The sequence below is a fragment of the Rana temporaria genome, chromosome 8, assembly GCF_905171775.1.
Source record: "Rana temporaria chromosome 8, aRanTem1.1, whole genome shotgun sequence".
Lineage (NCBI taxonomy): Eukaryota > Metazoa > Chordata > Amphibia > Anura > Ranidae > Rana > Rana temporaria.
The window spans coordinates 8,112,232-8,129,770 of NC_053496.1; the positions used below are offsets into that span (position 1 = coordinate 8,112,232).

A 17,539-nucleotide genomic window follows, 5' to 3' on the forward strand; every position below is an offset into this window, starting at 1 on the left:
AAGAATGTCCCTTACATTGGTGATCAGTGGGAAGAATGTCCCTTACATTGGTGATCAGTGCCACCATACAGCCTATAAGTGGGCTGTGTTGTCTCCTCTCCGGGTAGAACTGCCTGCAGTATAAAGAAAACTCTCAAATGATTTTTTCCCCGCAGAAGACTTTTCCATGCCCAACAATCTTCTCTTGGAAAACATATCAGAGACTCGGCGCTGCCAAGTTTTTGTTTTGCTGATGAAGTTTTTTTTTCTGAAAAGATTAAATGCGGATTAGACTTTGTAATGAGATTGGAGTGATGTCTTTCCTCTATGAATGATGGGCTTTGCTGTGACTCTATTATAGTGATGATCTCCCTGATGGAAGATCTTCTGCTTTGTTGTTGGTCCAATAAACATGTAAATGGCGGGAGGGCGGAGCGCTCTCCCTCTCCCTGTCCAGGGAATTTCACTTTGGACTCTATCTATGATAAGAAATAGATAAAGAGCCGCCTCTCTTGATTATCTTGGCAAATGGATAATTCAAGATAATATCCAATTAAAAGATGTTATGAAGCAAAACAGGCTTCAGGAACACTTCAGGAATTAAAAAACAAAATGGAAATGATTTCGATTGATGAATGGCGGCATGCGCAATAATTTTTTTTAAAAGTCTCCCCCAACCTATTAGATCAGAAGTAAATCTTCAGCCCCTCGAAAAATTATGTGAGGGGAAGGCCGAAAGGGGGACAATTTTTATAAGATCTTGAACGAATCAAAATTACAGAACGTCCCGCCATTCATCAAGAAATGGGAGGAGGAGTTGGGCACATGTGTAAACGAGTACGAGATTAGTCACTTAAGGACCGGACCAATATGCTGCTACATGACCCAAGGGGTTTTTACAATTCGGCACTGCGTCGCTTTAACAGACAACAGCTTTAACAGCTTTAACAGACAATTGCGCGGTCGTGCGTCGTGGCTCCCAAACAAAATTGGCGTCCTTTTTTTCCCCACAAATAGAGCTTTCTTTTGGTGGTATTTGATCACCGCATTTTTTGCGCTATAAACAAAAATAAAGCGACAATTTTGAAAAAAATGCTATAATATCCCCCAAAAACATATATAAATATTTTTTTTTCTCAGTTTAGGCCGATACGTATTCTTCTACCTATTTTTGGTAAAAAAAAATCGCAATAAGCGTTTATCGATTGGTTTGCGCAAAATTTATAACGTTTACAAAATAGGGGATAGTTTTATTGCATTTTTATAAATTTTTTTTTTTTTTACTACTAATGGCAGCGATCAGCGATTTTTTTTCATGACTGCGACATTATGGCGGACACTTCGGACAATTTTGACACATTTTTGGGACCATTGTCATTTTCACAGCAAAAAATGCATTTAAATTGCATTGTTTATTGTGAAAATGACAGTTGCAGTTTGGGAGTTAACCACAGGGGGCGCTGTAGGATTTAATGTTCACCTAGTGTGTGTTTACAACTGTAGGGGGGTGTGGCTGTAGGACTGACGTCATCGATCGAGTCTCCCTATAAAAGGGATCACTCGATCGATGCGCCGCCACAGTGAAGCACGGGGAAGTCGTGTTTACATACGGCTCTCCCCGTTCTTCAGCTCCGGGGAGCGATCGCGACGGAGCGGCTATAAACGAATGGCCGCGCCGTCGTCCCGGATCGCTCCCCGAGGGAATCCGACCGCCGCATGCAGCGGGGGGGGGGGGGGGGGGGGGGGGGGGGGGGGTCCCGATCGGACCCCGGACCCATGTCTAGGCAGGGATGTACAGGTACGCCAATGTGCCTGTACGTGCCATTCTGCCGACGTACATATACATGCGGCGGTCGGGAAGCGATAGGAAGCGAAGGATATCTACATGCGACGTCGGTAAACAATAAGTGCCCATTCACACCTAGGCGTATATACGCCTGTAGCGCGACGCCGCAGCAGCCCCTGATACGCTGGAGGGGTGAGTTTACATTGTCGGCTATGGAGATGGTTCACATCTCCACACCGAAACGGCTGAAGCCCAAAACAAGTCCCGGACCTTTTTTTCGGCCATAGCTGACAATGTTGTCACCCCTCCTGTGTATGTTACCGCTGCGTATTTTACCGCGTTTTCGACAAAAAATTTGAGAAATATCAAATGAGGTACTCCCTGATGTTCCATGGGTTTGTGTAGTACACGGGTCCCGAATCCCAACTAAACAGTACCTGAAGACACTAAGGGCTAGATTCAGATAGATTACGCGGATCTAAAGATCCGCTGATCTATCTGATTTAAGATCCGCCGCCGCCAGTTTTAGAGGCAAGTGGGTAATTCACAAAACACTTACCTCCAAACTTGCGGCGGCGGATCGTAATTCCTCCGGCGGAATTCAAATTCCGCGGCTAGGGGGAGTGTGCTATTCAAATCAGGCGCATCCCTGCGCCGATCGAATAGCGCATGCGCCGTCCGGAAATTTTCCCAGCGTGCATTGCTCCAAATGACGTCGCAACGACGTCATTGGTTTCGACGCTTACGTAAATGACGTCCATCTGTATTCGCGAACGACTTATGCAAACGACGTAAAAAAATCTAATTTCGGCGCGGGAACGACGGCCATACTTAACATTGGCTGCGCCTCATAGAAGCAGGGGTAACTATGCGCCGGGAAAACCCTTACGTAAACGTCGTAAAAACACTGCCTCGGGCCCGCGTACGTTCGTGAATTGGCGTGTCTCGCTGATTTACATCTTCTCTGCGTAAATCAGCGAGAACGCCCCCAGCGGCCATTTTTAAATTGCAGTTAAGATCCGACGGTGTAACTCGGTTACACCTGTGGGATCTTAGGCATATCTATGCGGAACTGATTCGATGAATCGGTCGCATAGATACGACCGGCAGAACTCAGAGATACAACGGCGTATCAGGAGATACACTATCGTATCTCTCTCTGAATCTGGCCCAAACTCCACAACTTTTGAACGCGGCAAAGAACCAAATATTCCGTAATTGGCAAGAACTGGAGAGTCCATCATTGAGAAGGGTGGTGTAATACAGTTGATGAAATTTTATAATTTGGAATATCTAAGATTTAGGAATGGAGAGAAATGGGAGGAGTTTGAAGAGAAGTGGGAGGATTGGAAGGGGTATAAGCATACGATGGGGATATGCAGAAGTGATGGGCGCCGAAACTTAAAGCTATACAATTTAATGGTATGAGGAAACATTGCGGAGGGATAGAGAAGTTGGAAAGCCAGTGTCGGCTGTGAAGAGCCAAGAGAGAGGTCGGAAGGGTAGGGAGGGGTTGGGAAGGGGTGTGGAGGGAATTAATTTCCACGCAGACACAGATGTATTAACCACTTAAGGACCGGACCAATATGCTGCTACATGACCCAAGGGGTTTTTACAATTCGGTCGTGCGACGTGGCTCCCAAACAAAATTGGCGTCCTTTTTTTCCCCACAAATAGAGCTTTCTTTTGGTGGTATTTGATCACCTCTGCGGTTTTTATTTTTTGCGCTATAAACAAAAATAGAGCGACAATTTTGAAAAAAATGGTAGATTTTTTACTTTTTGCTATAATAAATATCCCCCAAAAAATATATAAAAAAATTTTTTCCCTCAGTTTAGGCCGATACGTATTCTTCTTCCTATTTTTGGTAAAAAAAAATCGCAATAAGCGTTTATCGTTTGGTTTGCGCAACATTTATAGCGTTTACAAAATAGGGGATAGTTTTATTGCATTTTTATTTTATTTTTATTTTTTACTACTAATGGCGGCGATCAGCGATTTTTTTTTTTTTTCATGACTGCGACATTACAGCGGACACTTCGGACAATTTTGACAAATTTTTGGGACCATTGTCATTTTCACAGCAAAAAATGCATTTAAATTGCATTGTTTATTGTGAAAATGACAGGTGCAGTTTGGGAGTTAACCACAGGGGGGCGCTGTAGGAGTTAGGGTTCACCTAGTGTGTGTTTACAACTGTAGGGGGTGTGGCTGTAGGTCTGATGTCATCGATTGTGTCTCCCTATAAAAGGGATCACTCGATCGATGCAGCCGCCACAGTGAAGCACGGGGAAGCCGTTCTTCAGCTCCGGGGAGCGATCGCGAGGGGGCGGCTAGAAACGAATACATGTAAATGTACATGCGGTGGTCGGGAAGCGGTTAATAACCCCTTTTTGACAAGTTGGGCACTGGATACCCAAAAGACGAGTAGTAAAAAAAAATTGAATAAAATAAATGAGAAACAATAAGGAAAGAAAAAAAAAGGGAAAAAGAAAAGAGAAAAACCACATATGATGCGAAACCATGGAAGAGACGTTATGGGTAAAAGAAACGGGAGTCTCGTAGTCCTTTTTGGTGGAGTCTGAAGTGGAAAAAAAAAAGAGCCGCCTCTCTGCTTTACCTGCTGTCACCCGGAAAAGAAGAAAGTAGAAAATGGTGCGCAACTTTTTTTCCCCATTTATTTAGAAAAACGCATTTGAGGAATCAGGAGAGAACTGGTGACTGGCTGGTGTGAAAGGTGGCATCTGCACTGATCATCGGGGCACTGACCATTAGTATCCTGATTATCAGTGCAGCCCCAACAGTAGCCAGCAGTTCTGCAAATCAGTGCTGCCTCATGTTTGCCCATCAGTGCAGCCTCTCAGTGCCACATATCAATGCAGCCTATCAGTGCCCATGAGTGCTGCCTCATCAGTGACAAAAAGTGCTGCATATTAAATTGCCCATCGGTGCAGCCCAATAGTGCCCATCCGTGAAGCCTCATCATTGCCCATCAGTGCAGCCTCATCTGTGCATATCAGTGCCCATGAGTGCTGCCTCATCAGTGCCAATCAATGCTGCCTATTAGTGCCCATCAGTGAAACTTCTCAGTGCAGCCTAGGAGTGCTGCTTATCAGTGCCCACAAGTGCTGCAAATCAGTGCCCATTAATGTTGCCTCAACAGTGTCCATCCGTGCAGCCTCATCTGTGCAGCCTATGAGTGCTGCCTATCAGTGCTACAAATCAGTGCAGCCCATCAGTGTCCATGAGTGCTGCCTCATCAGAGCTGCCTATTGGTGTCCATCAGTGCAGCCTCATCTGTGCCCATTCGTGCTGCAAATTAGTGCCACATATCAGTGCTGCCTCATTAGTGTCCATCAGTGCAGCCTCATCTGTGCCCATTACTGCTGCAAATCAGTGCCCCTTATCAATACTGCCTTATTAGTGCCCATGAGTGCTGCCTCATTAGTGCCCATGAGTGCTGCCTCATTAGTGCCCATGAGTGCTGCCTCATTAGTGCCCATGAGTGCTGCCTCATTAGTGCCCATGAGTGCTGCCTCATTAGTGCCCATGAGTGCTGCCTCATTAGTGCCCATGAGTGCTGCCTCATTAGTGCCCATGAGTGCTGCCTCATTAGTGCCCATGAGTGCTGCCTCATTAGTGCCCATGAGTGCTGCCTCATTAGTGCCCATGAGTGCTGCCTTATCGGTGAAAATTAGTGCCCATCAGTGTAAAAATTTGAGAAAAATTACCTCTTTGCAAAAAGTATAACAGAAACTAAGAATCTTTTTTTTTTTTTTTATTTATTTTTTTTGTTTTTTTTTTTTTCATACATTTTGTTTTTTTTTTTGTTTTTTAAGCAAAAAAATAAAAACAACCCCAGTGGGGATTAAATACCACCAAAAAAAAAAAAGTTATATTTATGTGAAAAAAAAAAATGATAAAACTGTCCTATGGGTACAGTGTTGCATAACTGCGCAATTGTCATTCAAAATGTGACAGCGCCGAAAGCTGAAAATTGGCCTGGGCAGGTGGAGGGGGGGGGGGTAAAAGTGCCCGGTATTGAAGTGGGTTAAGAAAAAGCAAACTCTTTTGTGGCTGACGTTGGTTGTTCAGATGAAAAAATTCAATTGGGGCGCTGTATGGTTGGTTCTAGGAGGGGGTGGGGCTATGTCGCGGCGGATTGGTGGGAAGATTTAATACGTGATATCATGTTTTTCTATGTGGCAGGACCTCTCCCCGGGGAGTGTAGAGGAAGCCGAAGAAGCCGAACCTGACGATGAATTTAAAGACGCTATTGAGGTAGGTAACAAAAAAAAAAAAAAGAGTTTATTCAAAAAAAATGTGATCTCTTTGTTGGTGAAATGTCTATCACAGGACTGATAAAGAACGTCAACTTTGTACACTTTGCGTAAAGCTTTATAGATTCAAAATCTCTTTCCTCTTCCAGTATTTTTTACGATTTGAAACATTTTAACACCATGAAATAAAATCTTCCTGAGCTGCATGAACGCCTCTCATCACGCTAAACAGTTTACCCGTCTCCAGCTATTTTTTATTCATTTTTTTTACTTTTTTTATTTTATTTTACCTTTCCTTGAATCTTGGTCTAATGGCACGTCTGGAATCTTTAACGTTTTTTCTTGAGTTTCAATGCAGTGGTGCTCAACAGAGGTCCTCCAGGGCTGTGAAAGTATCCGAGAAGACATCGGCTGCCGGCGCTCCTGAGGACCGTAGTTGAGCGCCATTTGGTTTAATGTGACCGAAAAAAAATGACGGGACCGTCTATTCTAATGGCTGCACAGATGGAGCGGAGTTGGATAATGGAGGGCCGCTTGGGCCATTGAGAAAGGTGATGTGGTTTGCATGAGCGCATGGATAGCGCCGAAACTCCGCTCCATCTGTGAAGATTATCCTGAAGTTTGTTGTATTATATATATATATAGTTTCAGTGACCATGGCTAAAGTGAGAAAAACCTACTGGGCTGGATTCAGGTAGAATTGCGCATTATTTACGGAGGCGCAGGGCAACGTTTTTGCCCTGCGCCCCCGCAAATTTGCTGCGCTGCCATTGATTCACGGAGCAGTAGCTCCGTAAATTGCGTGGGCGCGCCGGCAAAATGCCCGGCGCAAGCGCGCGCAATTTAAATGATCCCGTAGGGGGCGGTAATCATTTAAAATTAGGCACGTTCCCGCGCCGATCGTAGAGCGCATGCTCCGTCGGGAAACTTTCCCGACGTGCATTGCGGCAAATGACGTCGCAAGGACGTCATTTGCTTCAAAGTGAACGTGAATGGCGTCCAGCGCCATTCACGATTCACTTACGCAAAATACGTAAAATTCAAATTTCGCGACGCGGGAACGACGGGTATACGTAACATTGGCTGCCCCTGCTATTAGCTAATAGCAGGGGCAGCCTTACGCAAAAACCGCTGTACGGAAACGACGTAAATTGCGTACGCAGGGCTCGCGCAACGTTGTGAATCAGCGTTAGTATGCAATTTGCATACTATACGCTGAGCACAATGGGAACGCCACCTAGCGGCCATCGCAAGAATGCAGCCTAAGATATGCGGGCATAAGAGCCTTATGCCGCGCATTTCTTAGGCTGCAGTCGGCGTAACGAGGTTCCTGAATCAGGAGCATTCGTTACGCCGGGGCAAGTAAGCAATTGCGCTGTGTAACCTATGGTTACACAGGCGCAATTGCTTCTTGAATCCAGGCCACTAATTATTATCTCTACAAATATCCAGTGGGCTCCGTACCACAGGCAAATAATAGCCCAACACAACGAGACGTTGGCATCCGCTCAAATGCAATTGCCATATATATTACCGTATATATCCGAATATAAGCCGAGGCACCTAATTTTACCACAAAAAAAACTGGGAAAACGTATTGGCTTGAGTATAAGCCTAGGGTGTCCATCTGCATGCCTCACTGTGCCCCACTTTGCCTCACTGTGCCCATGCCTCACTGTGCCCATGCCTCACTGTGCCCATGACTAGACAGACGTTTAACATGGGAGTCTATGGAAGGGATGCCCGGCTTTGAAAAATTGGTGCTCCCCGTCTGTAGGTCCCCCGGACAACAAACTTTTCACACTTGTAGAGGAAGAGTGGGGCTATATGTGCCTCACTGTGCCCATGCCTCACTGTGCCCATGCCTCACTGCGCCCATGCCTCACTGCGCCCATGCCTCACTGCGCCCATGCCCCACTGTGCCCATGCCTAGACTGACGTTTAACATGGGAGTCTATGGAAGGGGTGCCCGACTTTGAAAAAAATCGGTGCCCCCCAGCCGTAGGTCCCCCAGACAACAAACTTTGCACACTTATGGAGGAGAAATGGGGTTACATGTGTCCAAAGTTCCGGGTCCAGGGGACCTACGCCCGGCTGGTACCGGGTCCCCAAATTCACCAGAGAAATGACCATTTAACCACTTAAGCCCCAGACCAATATGCAGGTAAAGGACCTGGCCCCTTTTTGCGATTCGGCACTCCGTCGCTTTAACTGACAATTGCGCGGTCGTGCGACGTGGCTCCCAAACAAAATTGGCGTCCTTTTTTCCCCACAAATAGAGATTTATTTTGGTGGTATTTGATCACCTCTGCGGTTTTTATTTTTTGCGCTATAAACAAAAATAATGCCACAATTTTGAAAAAAATTCAATATTTTTTACTTTTTGCTATAATAAATATCCCCCAAAAATATAAAAAAATAAATATTTTTTTCAGGCGCAAAAAGGTGACTCGAGTATAAGCCGAGGGGGGCATTTTCAGCGCAAAAAAAATGTGCCGAAAAACTCAGCTTATACTCGAGTATATACGGTACTTGTCTTTCCGATCTTTCAAATTTTAAAGGGTTTGGCCCTATCAGTGCAGACTCATCATTGCCCATCAGTGAAGCCTCATTATTGCCCATCAGTGAAGCCTCATCATTGCCCATCAGTGAAGCCTCATCATTGCCCATCAGGGCAGACTCCTCTTTGCCCATCAGTGCAGTGTTAAATGGTAAATACAGTTGTCCCTGACTTTTTGTTGCAATGATGGGATTACAAATATATAATTTTTTTTCTTTTTTTTTTAACGTTTGCCATGTTTACCAATAATATATATAATACTACAAACTTTGTTTTTTATATATATATATATATATTTTAATATTTTAATAAAATATAATTTAGCCTTAAAGTTGACTTTCAAGTAAAGCCTAACTAGTCTTAACCCCCCCCCCCCCCAACACCTATTTAGATTCACTGGTTAAAAAAATATATACATATAAATAAATAAATAAATAAATAAATAAATACATGCGTATACTTAACTGTTTTCAGGCTGCTCCGTATGGTCATGTGATCCTGCTCTCCTATATCACTCAGTGGCAGCTGCAGGGGAGGGGAGAGAACGCCTTCAATTCCTGGGAGCGGTGACATCACCCATAGGCTGCCATAGCCCATTTTTGTTGTTGGCGCCACCCTTCTTCTCCCCTGCAGCCACTGCTGGCAGACGTGGAAGCCGGATCATGTGACCATATCGGAGTGGAAGCTGAAAATAAGTAAGTACACCTTCCTTACACAGGTTAGTCAACATAGGCGTTAGGAAGGGGGAGGGGAGAACTTTTAAGACTACTTGGGTGGTAGCCTGGAATTCCACTTTACTAGTGTCTCTCGCTATATCTGTTCAATGAGAAAGAAGAAAAATTACCTGTTATTCTTGCCAGTGATAGCTGATAACTTCTTGTGCCGCACTCATATGCTTTACATTGTTTTCAGCTATCTCCTAGGACACCGGAACCCAGAATGTTTCTGGAAAAAAGAAACAAAGGGAGGCGTTTTGTAGTCCTGTTCTAGGGTGATTAACCGTGGGAACAAGAAAAGGGGGTACTCAAAGAGTAACCATAGGCCGGGCTTTAGAGGTGTAGAAAACAATGGAGAAATAAAAAAAAAATCTCAATATTTATTGAGAAAAATACATGCTTTAGACAGAGGGTCAGATTCAGAAAGGACTTACGATGGCGCAGCGCCATGTACGCCGTCGTAAGTCCTAATTCGACCCGTCGCATCTATGCGCCTGATTCTTAGAATCAGTTACGCATAGATATCCATTAGATCCGACAGGCGTAAGTCTCTTACGCCGTCGGATCTTGACTGCATTTTTTTTTTGACCGCTGGGTGGCGCTTCCGTCGCATTCCGCGCCGAGTATGCAAATTAGCTAGATACGCGAATTCCCGAACGTACGCGCGGCCGACGCAGTAAAGTTACGACGTTTACGTTAGGCTTTTCCCGGCGTATAGTTACCCCTGCTATGAGGCATAAGTGCGGCGTAGCAATGTTAAATATGGCCGTCGTTCCCGCGTCGAAATTTGAAAAAGTTACGTAGTTTGCGTAAGTCGTCCGTGAATGGGGCTGGACGCCATTTACGTTCACGTCAAAACCAATGACGTCCTTGCGCCGTACTTTGGAGCAATGCACACTGGGAAATTCCATGGACGGCGCATGCGTCGTTCCGCAAAAACGTCAATCACGTCGGGTCACAGTAGTTTTACATAAAACGCGCCCCCCTGATCCAAATTTGAATTAGGCGGGCTTACGCCGGCCGATTTACGCTACACCGCCGCAACTTACGGAGCAAGTGCTTTGAGAATACAGCACTTGCCCGTGTAAGTTGCGGAGGCGTAACGTAAATCAGATACGTTACGCCCGCACAATTTTACGCGGCTGTACAAGAATCTGGCCCAGATTGTTCATAAATTATCAGTCATATAAAATGATACAATTTGTACAGTGAGCCCTTGTGCGTCAACGCGTTTCGCCGTCAGGCTTCATCGGGACACGATCAACATTCAAAGAGGTACTGTAGCAAAAGAGAAAACGAGTCTCACTGTCTTATAGTGGACTGGGCCTTGTGTGCAAATCTCCAATAGCAGAACAATTTCACAAAGAGTATCCAACACATGGAATAAATCCAATAGACTGCATAAAAGTGACCAAGCGGCAGCCATATTGGCACAGTAAATTCCGAACTGGGGCAGGCAGACGTCTCGCAAAGATGGCATAGAGCAAATGGCTATACTAAGAAGTGCTGTAGAGCCGGAGTCCACTTAGGGAATGCAGAACAGCAGCTCATGAATGCTGGTGGAATGTTATATACCCCATAAAGGGGAGATTCGAACACTGGAACCGTCTAGGATTGCCCCTGGGTGAAACGCGTCGACGCACAAGGGCTCACTGTACAAGTTGTATCATTTTATATGGCTTTTTAGAATTTTTGAACGCTCTGTCTATAGCATGTGTTTTTCTCAATAAATATTTTTTTTTTTTATTTCTCTATTGTTTTCTATTAGCTGGATTCAGAGATGTTTACACCGGCGTATCAGTAGATACGCCGTCGGAACTCTGAATCTACGCCGTCGTAAATTTAAGTGTATTCTGGAAACCAGATACGCTTAAATTAGGCTAAGATACGACCGGCGCAAGTCTCCTACGCCGTCGTATCTTAGGGTGCATATTTACGCTGGTCGCTAGGTGGCGCTTCCGTTGTTTGCAGCGTTGAATATGCAAATGAGCAAGATACGCCGATTCACGAACATACGTGCGCCCGTCGCAATTAGTTTACGCTGGCGTAAAGATAAAGCTGCTCCCTAGGTGGCGCAGCCCATGCAAGGTATGGACGTCGGAACAGGCCTATCTTTTTACGTTGTTTGCATAAGTCGTACGCGAATAGGGCTGTGCGTAAGTTACGTTCACGTCGTAGGCAGTGTTCGACGTATCTTAGGCATTCTATCCGACGCATGCGCACTGGGATATGTCCACGGACGGCGCATGCGCCGTTCGTTAAAAACGTCAATCACGTCGGGTCATGGTTAATTTACATAAAACACGCCCACCTCTTCACAATTTTAATTAGGCGCGCTTACGCCGGCCCATTTACGCTACGCCGCCATAACTTAGGAGGCAAGTGCTTTGGGAATACAGCACTTGCCTCTCTGACTTACGGCGGCGTATCGTAAATACGATACGCTACGCCGACTCACTAATACGCCGCCCTACCTGAATCTAGCTATCTGCCTCTAAAGTCCGGCCTACGGTTATTCTTCGAGTACCCCCTTTTTTTTCTTGTTCCCTTCTATTTTCCATCATTTCGGTGATTAATTGCTTCTCTTGAGATACCATACAGTGACAGTTGTCATTCTAGAACAGGAAGTGTGTTACTTGCCACCACATCTAAGGATTGATAGGCTGCAATATGTAATGCGTCCTGTTCTTGGGATTAGATATGCTTTAACTCTCTATGGCGAATACATCCCAGTAACTTGGATAGTAACTTGCCTGAATTCCAGAGGGGAAGTAGCTCTCCAAAAGTCACACAAGGTTGCATTTTTTTTAAGCTGACAATCGATACAACAGTCTCCACTCACGAGAACTCCCCATTAACGTGTTTCACCTGAAAGAGCTTCCTCTAAAAGTATACAGTAAGCCCTTTCATGTGTGAAATGCGTTAGTCCCATGGGACGAACGCATTTCACACAAAAGGGCATGCTGTATATACTCGAGTATAAGCCGACCCGAATATAAGCCGAGGCACCTAATTTTACCACAAAAAAACTGGGAAAACGTATTGACTCGAGTATAAGCCTAGGGTGTCCGTCTGCATGCCTCACTTTGCCTCACTGTGTCCATGCCTCACTGTGTCCAGGCCTCACTGTGTCCAGGCCTCACTGTGTCCAGGCCTCACTGTGTCCAGGCCTCACTGTGTCCAGGCCTCACTGTGTCCAGGCCTCACTGTGTCCAGGCCTCACTGTGTCCAGGCCTCACTGTGTCCAGGCCTCACTGTGTCTATGCCTCACTGTGCCCATGACTAGACTGAGGTTTAACATGCAAGGGGTGCTCCTTGGCCTTAGCTTTGAAATATCAATGCTCCCCAGCTATAGGTCCCCCAGAGAACAAACACTTGTAGAGAAGAAATGGGGCTACATGTGTGCCAAGTTCTGGGTCCAGGGGACCTACGACCGGCCGGTACCGGGTCCCCAAAGTCATCGGAGAAATTACTGTTTAACATGGGGGTCTATGGAAGGGGTGCCCGGCTTTGAAAAATCGGTGCTCCCCGTCCGTAGGTCCCCCGGACAACAAACTTTTCACACTTGTAGAGGAAGAGTGGGGCTATATGTGCCCATGCCCTCACTGTGCCCATGCCCTCACTGTGCCCATGCCTCATTGTGCCCATGCCTCATTGTGCCCATGCCTAGACTGACGTTTAACATGGGAGTCTATAGAAGGGGTGCTCCTTAGCCTTAGCTTTAAAAAATCTGTGCTCCCCAGCCATAGGTCCCCCAGACAACAAACACTTGTAGAGGAGAAATGGGGCTACATGTGTGCCAAATTTGGGGTCCAGGGGACCTACGGCCGGTACCGGGTCCCCAAAATCACCGGAGAAATTACTGTTTAACATGGGAGTCTATGGAAGGGATGCCCGGCTTTGAAAAATCGGTGCTCCCCGGCCGTAGGTCCCCCGGACAACAAACTTTTCACACTTGTAGAGGAAGAGTTGGGACTATATGTGTGGCTATTTGGGGCCCAGGGAGCCTAAGGTCGGCTGGTACTGGGTCCCCAACGTCCGGGAGATCAGGCGCAAAAAGGTGACTCGAGTAGAAGCCGAGGGGGGCATTTTCAGTACAAAAAATGTGCTGAAAAACTCGGCTTATACTCGAGTATATACAGTACTTAATACTTTTAGAGGAAGCCCTTTCAGGTGAAACACGTTAATAGGGAGTTCTCGTGAGCGGAGACTGTTGTAGTGATTGTCTGCTTCAAAAACAAAATTGGAAGCCTTGTGTGACGTTTTCGATGTGTGGAGAGCTCCTTCTCCGGTTTTCCTCTATCTATTGGAGTGTATGGATGGTATCATCTGCACCTAGCGCAGAGGGCACAGTGGGAAGGGTTTGGCTTGAGAGGGGAGGAGACTTCCAACACGTATATACACACAGGCCATCCCAGGGAATACAGAACAAGCTAATATTGCATTGGATGCAAACTTATTACAGCATGCTGGAAATTCACCAAACATTCCCTCTTAATGGGAATAGGGAATGGTCCTTCAGCATGGGCATTCTTTGGCATCAATCGCCCCAAGATCAGTATGATAACGGACGTGAGCCGCAGCTGTCATGGTCGTCTACTGAAGAGTGTCCCTTTTTTATAACCTATCCAAAATGTAGTTCCTAACCGTATTCTCTTTGTCCACGCTGCTTGGGAAAGGAGCAACAACTGGTGATCATGGTGAGTGGAGGCCGGGTGGCCCAAGAGAAGGATTCGGGAACGGCTTCTTCAAAGCTTCCATATGCCCAGCTTATCTTTATTTTTGGCTTTTCATGATTCTGGCCCTGCGACTTTCCCAGACATAATTCCCTGCATGCTCTACTGCCATCAACACATATTAGATGTCCGATTATTGGAGTTTCATCTTTTTTGGAGTGGTTTACATTTTTTTTATTTTTTTACCATTTTTGGGCATTTGATGTAAGAAAGAGAAAACCGGTCCGTATAAGGCCGGGGTCTCTAAACTTTCTAAACAAGGGCCAGATTACTGCCCTTCTGATTTTACGGAGTGGTAGGCAAACTGTGGCCAATGGGAGTAGACAATGCCCTATCTTTAATTGACAGTGGAAATAAGAGAATTGCATAGTGCCTCATCATTGGTATCAATGGAAAGAATGGTGCCCACATCATTGGTGTCAGTGGGAGCAATAGTCCCCCGTCGTTGATATCAGTGGGAGGAATAGTGCCCCACAGTTGGTGTCAGTGGAAGGGATAGTGCCTCATCATTTGTATCAATGGGAAGAATAGTGCTCAATCATTGGTGTCGGTAGGGAATAGTGTCCCATCATTGGTGTCAGTGGGAGGAATAGTGTCCCATATTTTTGGTATCAATAGGAAGACTAGTGCCCCATCACTGGTATCAATAGGAAGAATGGTGCCCCATCACTGGTGTCAGTGGGAAGACTAGTGCCCCATCGCTGGAATCAATGGGAGGAATAGTTCCCCGCCATTGGTGTGAGTGGGAGGAATAGTGCCCCATCTTTTTGGTATCAATAGGAAGACTAATGCCCCATCACTGGTGTCACTTGGAGGAATAGTGCTCCATCGTTGGTGTCAGGGGGAGGAATAGGTCCCCACCATTGGTGTCACTGGGAGGAATAGTGCTCCATCGTTGGTATCAATGGGAGGAATAGTCCCCTATCATTGGTGTCAGTGGGAAGAACGGTGTCCCATCTTTTTGGTATCAATAGGAAGACTAGTGCCCCATCATTGGTATCAATAGGGAATGGTTCCCCCGTCAGTGGGAGGAATAGCGTCCCATCATTGATGTCAGTGGAAGGAATAGTGCCCCACTGATGGTGTCAGTTGGAGGAAATGAGCCCCATCATTGGTGTCAGTGGGAGGAATAGTGTCCCATCATTGGTATCAGTGGGGGGGAATTGTGTCCCATCATTGGTGTCAGTGGAAGGAATAGAGCCCCATGATTGGTATCAGTGGGAGGAATAGTGTCCCAAGGGCCAGATAAAGGCAAGCAAAGGGCCACAGTTTGGATCCTTCCTGGTTTATGGTAAACTTCTCACAATACAGACGGCAGAAATCTTTGGCATAACTGCACAAGAGATGGAAAGGGTCCGAGGAGTACGTTTTTGTTGAGCCTTCATGATGGCCTGTCCAGTAATAACCTATGGCAGAAAGACCTGAACTATCAGAATGGATGATCGCAGAACCACCAGAACTTTGGGACTTTGATATCGCATGAAACTTTTGAGTGCTGCATGGGCTGAAATAAGTGGTGGACACAATGCGTGGGGGTGGGGGGTCTCCATGGTGGACACAATGCATGGAGGTGGGGAGTCTCCATGGTGGACACCATGCATGGGGGTGGGGGGTCTCCATGGTAGGCACAATGCATGGGGGTGGGGGGTCTCCATGGTAGACACAATGCATGGGGGTGGGGGGTCTCCATGGTAGACACAATTCGTGGGGTGTCTCCATGGTGGACACAATGGGTGGGGGGTCTCCATGGTGGACGCAATGCATGGGGGTGGGGGGTCTCCATGGTGGACACAATGGGTGGGGGTGGGGTGTCTCCATGGTGGACACAATGGGTGGGGGGTCTCCATGGAGGGGATTATAACGCTGGTTAAGACTGAAGGTAAAAGGAGAAGGAAACAAAATAAGTTTGTGTTCAAAAATAATGCGCTAACGTCAACCTTCCAATATACATGAACCATGAATCTAGATTTTACATAGAACTTTTTATTTTTTGCATTCTACCTCTTCACCCGTGAATGTGACGCATTGCCCGCCATTGGCTGCGGTACCTTCATCGCCATTCTCAGACATCGTGGCCAATAGTGACTTCAATAGAAAACCATGAAGAACGTTGTTTTCTGTATTCTCATTAATGTTCTGTTCTTCCCACTAATGTCTGTATCAGGAGGACGACGACGTGTCCCAGTGTCCTTCCGAGTACGAGCTCAACCTCCAGGATAATGGCTTCCTGAGCAGGAACGACGCCATCAAGAGCAAAGTCTCCAAACTGAAAGAGCAGATAAGGAAGAGATATCCGTCCAATAACCTGGGTGAGTTCTTCTGATCGCTTATATCGTCCAATAAAGAGCGACACTTTTAATTATTTACGAGTAGGAAAATGTATTTAACATTGATGATCAGTGAGAAGAAAGTTCCTTACATTGGTGATCAGTGGGAAGAAAGTTCCTTACATTGGTGATCAGTGGGAAGAATGTCCCTTACATTGGTGATCAGTGAGAAGAATGTCCCTTACATTGGTGATCAGTGGGAAGAATGTCCCTTACATTGGTGATCAGTGGGAAGAATGTCCCTTACATTGGTGATCAGTGGGAAGAATGTTCCTTACATTGGTGATCAGTGAGAAGAATGTCCCTTACATTGGTGATCAGTGGGAAGAATGTCCCTTACAGTGGTGATCAGTGGGAAGAATGTCCCTTACATTGGTGATCAGTGAGAAGAATGTCCCTTACATTGGTGATCAGTAGGAAGAATGTCCCTTACATTGGTGATCAGTGAGAAGAATGTTCCTTACATTGGTGATCAGTGAGAAGAATGTCCCTTACATTGGTGATCAGTGGGAAGAATGTTCCTTACATTGGTGATCAGTGAGAAGAATGTCCCTTACATTGGTGATCAGTGGGAAGAATGTCCCTTACATTGGTGATCAGTGAGAAGAATGTCCCTTACATTGGTGATCAGTGAGAAGAATGTCCCTTACATTGGTGATCAGTGAGAAGAATGTCCCTTACATTGGTGATCAGTGGGAAGAATGTCCCTTACATTGGTGATCAGTGAGAAGAATGTTCCTTACATTGGTGATCAGTGAGAAGAATGTCCCTTACATTGGTGATCAGTGGGAAGAATGTCCCTTACATTGGTGATCAGTGAGAAGAATGTCCCTTACATTGGTGATCAGTGGGAAGAATGTCCCTTACATTGGTGATCAGTGAGAAGAATGTCCCTTACATTGGTGATCAGTGAGAAGAATGTCCCTTACATTGGTGATCAGTGGGAAGAATGTCCCTTACATTGGTGATCAGTGGGAAGAATGTCCCTTACATTGGTGATCAGTGAGAAGAATGTCCCTTACATTGGTGATCAGTGGGAAGAATGTTCCTTGCATTGGTGATCAGTGAGAAGAATGTCCCTTACATTGGTGATCAGTGAGAAGAATGTCCCTTACATTGGTGATCAGAGGGAAGAATGTTCCTTACATTGGTGAT

The 17,539-nt window shown here is 45.8% G+C and overlaps 1 protein-coding gene across 6 annotated transcripts in view; it reads left to right on the forward strand.

The window, feature by feature from the left end:
- ZFYVE27 (zinc finger FYVE-type containing 27) overlaps nt 1–17,539 on the forward strand; it is a 123,371-nt gene that overhangs the window by 66,617 nt on the left and 39,215 nt on the right. For 4 of the 6 annotated variants that reach the window (XM_040361269.1, XM_040361263.1, XM_040361265.1 and 1 more), the window contains 3 exons: nt 5,975–6,046; nt 14,001–14,021; nt 16,222–16,366. In XM_040361269.1, coding sequence (XP_040217203.1) covers nt 5,975–6,046; nt 14,001–14,021; nt 16,222–16,366 — 238 coding nt within the window. The remainder of the gene's footprint in view (nt 1–5,974; nt 6,047–14,000; nt 14,022–16,221; nt 16,367–17,539) is intronic. The other 2 variants (XM_040361264.1, XM_040361268.1) reach the window with 1 other exon arrangement.